At 44.2% G+C, this 8,038-nt stretch overlaps 1 protein-coding gene across 1 annotated transcript; it reads left to right on the top strand.

The window, feature by feature from the left end:
* Window positions 1–1,615: 1,615 nt before the first annotated feature.
* On the top strand, window positions 1,616–4,251 carry ASCL1 (achaete-scute family bHLH transcription factor 1). Its single transcript, XM_073650675.1, has 2 exons — window positions 1,616–2,419; window positions 2,648–4,251. Exon 1 carries the CDS (start codon window positions 1,818–1,820, stop codon window positions 2,403–2,405), a length of 588 nt encoding a protein of 195 aa, XP_073506776.1. The 5' UTR covers window positions 1,616–1,817; the 3' UTR covers window positions 2,406–2,419; window positions 2,648–4,251.
* The last annotated feature ends 3,787 nt before the right edge of the window (window positions 4,252–8,038 follow it).

Genomic DNA, 8,038 nt, shown 5'->3' on the forward strand with positions numbered 1-8,038 from the left:
GTGGTACAGTGACAGGTGGACGTGTACAGTGATGGGCTGGTGCCCGGCCTCAGTGAGTGGCACAGCTGGCAGCCTCTGCCTCGTCCCTCAGTGTCAATAGTTGGGGTCTCAGGTGAGGTGATATATGTGGTATAATGACAGGTGGGTGTGTGGTACAGTGACAGGTGGACGTGTACAGTGATGGGCTGGTGCCCGGCCTCATTGAGTGGCACAGCTGGCAGCCTCTGCCCAGTCCCTCAGTGTCAGTAGTTGGGGGTCTCAGGTGAGGTGATATATGTGGTATAATGACAGGTGGGTGTGTGGTACAGTGACAGGTGGACATGTACAGTGAGAGGCTGGTGCCCGGCCTCTGTGAGTGGCACAGTTGGCAGCCTCTGCCCCATCCCTCAGTGTCAATAGTTGGGGTCTCAGGTGAGGTGATATATGTGGTATAATGACAGGTGGGTGTGTGGTACAGTGACAGGTGGACGTGTACAGTGACAGGCTGGTACCCGGCCTCAGTGAGTGGCACAGCTGACAGCCACGTCCCTCAGTGTCAGTAGTTGGGGGTCTCAGGTGAGGTGATACATGTGGTATAATGACAGGTGGGTGTGTGGTACAGTGACAGGTGGATGTGTACAGTGACAGGCTGGTGCCCGGCCTCAGTGAGTGGCACAGCTGGCAGCCTCTGCCCCATCCCTCAGTGTCAATAGTTGGGGTCTCAGGTGAGGTGATATATGTGGTATAATGACAGGTGGATGTGTGGTACAGTGACAGGTGGACGTGTACAGTGATGGGCTGGTGCCCAGCCTCAGTGAGTGGCACAGCTGGCAGCCTCTGCCCCATCCCTCAGTGTCAGTAGTTGGGGTCTCAGGTGAGGTGATATAATGACAGGTGGGTGTGTGGTACAGTGACAGGTGGATGTGCACAGTGACGGGCTGGTGCTGGCCCTCAGTGAGTGGCACAGCTGACAGCCTCGTCCCTCAGTGTCAGTAGTTGGGGGTCTCAGGTGAGGTGATACATGTGGTATAATGACAGGTGGGTGTGTGGTACAGTGACAGGTGGATGTGCACAGTGACACGCTGGTGCCCGGCCTCAGTGAGTGGCACAGTTGGCAGCCTCTGCCCAGTCCCTCAGTGTCAGTAGTTGGGGGGCTCAGGTGAGGTGATATATGTGGTATAATGACAGGTGGGTGTGTGTGGTATAGTGACAGGTGGATGTGCACAGTGATGGGCTGGTGCCCGGCCTCAGTGAGTGGCACAGCTGGCAGCCTCTGCCTCGTCCCTCAGTGTCAGTAGTTGGGGTCTCAGGTGAGGTGATACATGTGGTATAATGACAGGTGGGTGTGTGGTACAGTGACAGGTGGATGTGCACAGTGACGGGCTGGTGCTGGGCCTCAGTGAGTGGCACAGCTGGCAGCCTCTGACTCGTCCCTCAGTGTCAGTAGTTGGGGTCTCAGGTGAGGTGATATAATGACAGGTGGGTGTGTGGTACAGTGACAGGTGGATGTGCACAGTGATGGGCTGGTGCCCGGCCTCAGTGAGTGGCACAGCTGGCAGCCTCTGCCTCGTCCCTCAGTGTCAGTGAGCTGTTTATTCAGGACTCGGAGCGGCACGCGTCAGGCGCACGCACTGGAACAACAGAGCGCCGAGAATGCAGCCCGGGGAGAGGGGCGGGGCCAGGCGCGCACGTCCAGCTTGTGCCCATTGAAAAGGCGGCGGCGTCCGGGCGACCCCAGCACTGAGCGCTGATCCAGGGAACGTGCGGCACGGAGCTGCCCGACACACACGCGAGTGACACGAGTCTCCCCCGCTGCCCGGACACTCACTGCCAGCCACATGGACGCCACTGCCAAGGCAGAGAGCGGCTCCAGCCAGCCCTTCTTGCAGCCAGCCTGCTACTATGCCCAGAGCTTGCCGCTCAGTCCGGGAGACGCTGGGCAGCCCGGCTCCAAGTCTCTGCCAAAGCAGGTGAAGAGGCAGCGCTCGTCCTCCCCGGAGCTTATGAGGTGCAAGAGGAGGCTGAACTTCAATGGCTTTGGCTACAGCCTTCCCCAGCAGCAGCCAGCAGCAGTGGCCAGGAGGAACGAGCGGGAGAGGAACAGAGTGAAGCTGGTGAACTTGGGCTTTGCCACCCTGCGGGAGCATGTCCCCAACGGCGCTGCCAACAAGAAGATGAGCAAGGTGGAGACGCTGCGCTCGGCGGTGGAGTACATCAGGGCGCTGCAGCAGCTGCTGGACGAACATGACGCTGTCAGCGCTGCCTTCCAGTCCGGGGTGCTTTCACCCACCATCTCTCCAAACTATGGCCATGATATGAACTCTATGGCAGGCTCTCCTGTCTCCTCCTACTCCTCCGATGAAGGGTCCTATGATCCCCTGAGTCCAGAAGAACAAGATCTGCTAGACTTCACCACCTGGTTCTGAGCTTTAAGGAGCAGGTGAGTTGTCATCTCCCTCTTCCCACTCCTTGCACCTCATCATCAGTATGCCAGTAACTTGTCCTGATCATGACTGTCATCATCATAGTAACTTCTTCCTCCCCTGCTCTTTTACAAGTGTCAGTGTAGACACTGCCAGTGACAGTAAAGACATTAATGTGTAACCCATGCCTTGATCTTCCGCCTTGTTCTTGTCTGAATGAGTAACTCATCTTCTTTGTATTTCAGGACTGATGCTCAGATGGCAAGTTCAGCTTTCTGCTCAGAAAGAGAAAGTGAAGCACATGGGAGCTAGCCGCCCCTCCAAGAACACTGAAGCACTACATTGCACTCCAGTTGGGTCTACAGGATGACCAGAGACTCAGACCTGTGGTGGGACATGGGTGGTGGAGCCTACACCACCAAACTCACACAACCAAGAGACTTTCTGGCCCGAATGATCCTTAGAACAAGTCAAGGGCTTCCCCAAAAAATCAAAACTTAAGCCCTTGAAAAGACCACACCAGTCCTAAGTTCAAGGATGATCTTAGTTCCAGGATCTTGAATTGTGGAGTTTTGTTGCATTCAACCTATGCTGATATTCAAAGAACCCTCTACTACTATTTTTATACCACTTTCATCTAAAATGCTTCCAATCTTTTTGTGATTTTTTTTTTTTTTTATTTTTTTTTATTATTATAAAAATCTATTTCTATGTATCCCAGATGTTTGGGACGTATTAAGCTATTTTTGTATATAAAAGAGAGATTTATAGAAGTTTTGTACAAATGTTCTACAAATGTGTATATCTCGATACATTATTATGTAATGCTTATTACCTCTGCATATTTAGACTTGTAGTCTATATATTTCAGTGATAGTCACCCTGTGGAGCTCTGGCCACGGGTGAACTACATCTCCAAGGTAGCATAACTTGTCATGGGGCATGTAGTTCAACGTAAGCTGGGGGTGCCAAGGCTGCCTGTCCCTGCTATAATTACCTTGCAACCGCCATTTTGTATGTGGTTACGTGAAAGGACACTCCTTTAAAGGTGGGCTCGGAATTCCGCCAGATGTACTTTAGCACCAATGTGTCTTACTTTATAGAAAATTTTTGATAATGTATTAATTGTGTTATTAAGCAATGTTCACAGTGAACAAAAGTTTATGCAGCTATTGTCCAAACAAGCAAAATAGTGGTCCATTGTTTCAATGCTGCCTTTTGGAACCGTACACCACTGCCTTTTCTTACTGTTTTATTACCAACTTACAAAGGTCCTGCATAACAAATGTGTTTTTTTTTTTTTTTTTTTTTTTTTACACAATAGTTTCATAATAAAAAAAAAAAACTATTTTATACAAAAAGATAATTTTGCTTTGTTCTATTTTATTCTGTCCTCCAGTACTTTGTAAATGATTCTAGGATGCTTCTAAGGGATAGCTGGCAAAGTTCAGGCTGATGTATCTATTTAAGACAGACACAATAAAGATGGGGACCAATTGTTTGCCATCCCATACATGAAAAGGCTGCTGTGCAAAAGGATTGATTAATGGGTTTATTGTCCTTAAACCAGCACCCAAGAAAGAATGACTAAATTAAAAAAAAAAAAAAAAAGGTCTGAGGAGAGGGCGCTCTATACCAACCAGTGAAGACTCAGGGCAACCCCCTCCTCTAAGACCCTGCAGCATAATAGATAAATAATCTAGGCTCTGTTTTGTGCAGAAAAGAATTTTAGACATAACTCAAAAGACAAACTTGACCTTAATAACTCAAATGTATTACAGACTTTTTTTTTTTTCTTCTCTCAATAAAGCAAACTTTTTCTAAATCTCATGCTGTTTTCAAGAAATAGACAGCTTAAAAGGGAGGAGGAGGCAGCTAGATCAGAGACACTGATCTATAAGCATGTCATTCTATCCAAAAAGCGTGATCTGCCTGTAAAAGTGCCCAATTACTAAGATTCAAAAAAGAAATTGGTGCTGTTTTTTTTTTTTTGGCAGGGTAGCTTGTTGTCAGTTAGCAAGGACGTGACTAGAATGCTAGTCCTATTCTCTTTGCCTGGATACTCACTCTCTTTCTAAATTACTTGCAAATTCAGTTTGCGTGCACCAAGCCAAGCGGAAAGCAAAGCGCAAAATGCAGCTTAGAAAACCCAACAAAGGACACAGAGGCAGCATGCCCTACACAGCTCAAAATCTGTCCTGGCTCTGTTTGTACATCCATTCCTCTTATTTACATAGATTTTACAGAGGCCCCCGTGCATTTAGTAAGGCCAGCTTCATTGCACTTGCCGGCAAGTGACTTTAGTGTTTTTCTTAAATTGATAAATTATTAATCAGATTTCATAAGGCCAATCATTTTTTTTCCTTCTCCGCTCCTTACACATAGCTACGTTTTTTTTTTTTCTGAGTGTTTTCTTTGGTTACTGTCACATAATAATGCTATTTTTTTTTTCCGGAGGTCATTTTACTTTTCCCTTTTGTCAGTATGTGTAGTGAGCAGGCAAAGAAAGTGTAACAAGTCATTTATGCCTATGAATATAACATTAGGATAATGTTTCATCCTCCACAAAGGGGGGTGGGGGGTTCTTCCCTGTGTAGACAGGTGTTCCCCTATTGCTGCCTCTTGAATAGTAAATATCCTGACTCATTAAACTAAAAGCAAAGTTAAGCTGTTGTTTGCAACATTGTGTAAGACACACTGAGAAATTCACAAAAACACACAATTTTGCTTAAAATAGGAAAGGGCAAAGCAGGATTGGGGTAAATCTCATTATATCTGCTCTAATCGCTTAGCAACACAAGCCCTTTCTTCTAGTGGCAGCGGAGGCTATTGAGGCAGCCCCTGACAGTGTGCAGTCAGCATTTGTAAACTCCATAAATCAAGGGCTGCTCCTATGTGTGATGTACATTCAAACTGCTCCTACTATTCTCCACAAGGAATATTTTTTATCTCCACGCAGGACACTTCTTACAAGCTTATTTGCAAACTGTAAATCTTTATTAACCATCTTAATTTGTCTTTTAATTTTTGAAGAACACGTTCTTAAGTATTGCACGAATCTAAATTGCTATATTTTTGGGAGTCATAATATCTTTTCTCATGCAAAGTGAATTAAATATGTATTACTTAAAGTAACGGTTATTAGTAGGCAAGAACAATACAGTTTAGGTTTAATTTGCAGTATTAAGAAAAGGCAAAATATATAATTAAAGATTTTGTCAGGAAACAATTGCTCCCGCTATAAAAAACACAAATGGAGCACACCTTATTAGTGCTGTAGCTTTTCTAAATAGTGGGTGACACTACAAATCTAATATAACTTATGCCAGAAATCAGTGTAAATTATATAGTAAATCTCGCAATTCTGCGTCTGGGATCACTTTTATTTTTGGCACACGGGCTGCCAGAGATGTGCTTAATTTATTATGGGTGTGCGCATCTTAATAAATTAGTCACATCTTGCTCCAGAGGGCTTTTTATTAAGACCCGCTTGTAAAATGCTGATCTTAATAAATGACTACCCCTTCCCATTGTCTGGTTTGGAAAGCCAATTCACTACGAGGGAATTTTAAGTTAATAGAAAGGGGTCGCTATATCAGACCCTTATTTATTAGCCAGAGTAAAGGGCAGCTACTAAGAGCGTCTCTCCTCCTGGAGGACCTGGCATATTCATGTAATGCTTTATGTTTATGCAGTGATTCCTTCACAGGCTACAGTTGATTTATGGGGGCTCCAGTAGAGGCATGCTCTGAGATTACTAAATTGTCAAGAGAATTTTTTTTTTCAACAACAATTAATTTTATGAATTAGTTCAGATGCAAGATTGATCCAAAATTAAAGAACATCAGTCATAATATTTACATTTTGTAGAGGAAAACTGCAATGAACAAAAACCCTAATATTTTAAAACCTGAGTAGATACATTTTACCACATCTATGGTTTTACAAGTAGGTCAGAAAATCCACCAGAGTCCTCTTTCTGTGCCACACTTGCAGTGTCAGTTTGTGAATGTGTTCTGGAACCAGTGCAGTTCTACTATGTCATTTAGTCCAGTAGTTTCTCCAACATCAATAGCCTTAAGAAAATTACTGAATGTAACTGATCTCTGTTCAGACTGGTAAAAGCCCTACTCTTACCCTGGTCTGTCCCTACCTGACCTCGGAGGCTGGCACCCTAAAATAACTCAATAATGCCCCCACTCGACAGTGGCTCACTCTGAATGCTCCTAACTGCTTCTAGTATAGCTATGCCTGTGTAGCAACACACTCGGGAAAATAGGTTATAAACAAAAAATTGCAACTGACCTTTCCGGTTCCTGTACATACTAGATATTCTGACTTCAAAGTCCCTAGTGATACCTGCGGGTGCAGAGATAGAACTAACCATAGACTAGGAGGCAAGTTGCTTCACATTGCTCCTAAAGAGCTGGAGGGCAGAGTGTGAATTACCTATAAGAAGAGAAGTGTGCTGAACAAAGGAAAGATTCCAAAGTGAGTAAAGTAAATACCAAACAAAGAATAAAGCATTTACTGTTAACAAATATACTGCCTAATTCCTAATGATAAACAGAAGATAGGTGCAAAATATAGCAAAGAAACAGAAAAGCCAAAACCCTTAGCTGGAATCTTGAAGACTGGCTCCAAACATCAATTGAATGTCAGAACATCCAACTGAATCTATCACCAGCAGGAAACACCAGCTGGGGGACAGAATATAATGCTGCACCCAAAAGGTGGAAACACCTGTGTTTAGCTAAGTCGACTGCAGCCAGAAGAACAGAACCAAAACACCCAAAGGAAAGGTGTGTCTCCCATGGCTCGACAGAAAGAGAAGGCAACCACAGAACACAAACTCAAGGGATCGAATCCACGAGCATGACAAGCTTATTTTAAATTAAAAATATATGCAGCATGCCAGCTCTTAGCCGTCCGTGGGTTTCGCCTGTTTGCTTCTTCCTGGGGCCAGCTGCACATGCTCAATGATCTCTGACCTTATATCTGCAAACTTCCATTGTTTTCCATCAGAGGTCATAGATCATTGAGCACCCGCAACTTGCCCCAGGAATAAGCCAACCGGTAAATCCTGGCATGGCACATGTTTTTTTGTGATTTTATATGCCTTTTAAAATAAGATGGATTCTGTGAGTATAATTAAATCCTTGTTCTAAACAACTTGTCCAGCTTGGCTGCCGTATGTTCAGTTATTTTCTTAAGGGTATTGTTGTTAGAGAAACAAATGGACTAAACAACTTAATAAAACAGTAACAGGACACATTCATAGATCAACGCTGCAAGTGTAATGGAGAAGGAGGATTTTCTGACCTGCTTGAAAGACAGTAAATGTGTTAAAGTGTATTTAATTTGAATTTGAAATATAAAAGTATTTGGACTACTTTTTCAACTTTGCCTTACATCAGTATTTATTTAGGGAGATAGAGCTCCACAAATTGATCTGATTTGTATATTTTAAAACTTAGCACATATAAGAGTTCCTGGGTGCTTAATTCTGTTTTACTTAAATATATGTATTTTGGGTTAAAAATCATGTCTGCAATTGAATTTCATTATGCATTTTGCACCATTTTACTTTTACAGGCTCTTTGTTTCTTGACACATTTGCTTTTAATGTTGCCTGT

This window comes from Phyllobates terribilis, unplaced genomic scaffold, assembly GCF_046119375.1.
Source record: "Phyllobates terribilis strain yellow unplaced genomic scaffold, ASM4611937v1 Scaffold_11__3_contigs__length_659146591, whole genome shotgun sequence".
Lineage (NCBI taxonomy): Eukaryota > Metazoa > Chordata > Amphibia > Anura > Dendrobatidae > Phyllobates > Phyllobates terribilis.

What these genes read in the sequence shown, in the direction of transcription:
- ASCL1 (XM_073650675.1), top strand. Translation starts at nt 1,818, where the DNA reads ATGGACGCCACTGCCAAGGCAGAGAGCGGCTCCAGCCAGCCCTTCTTG.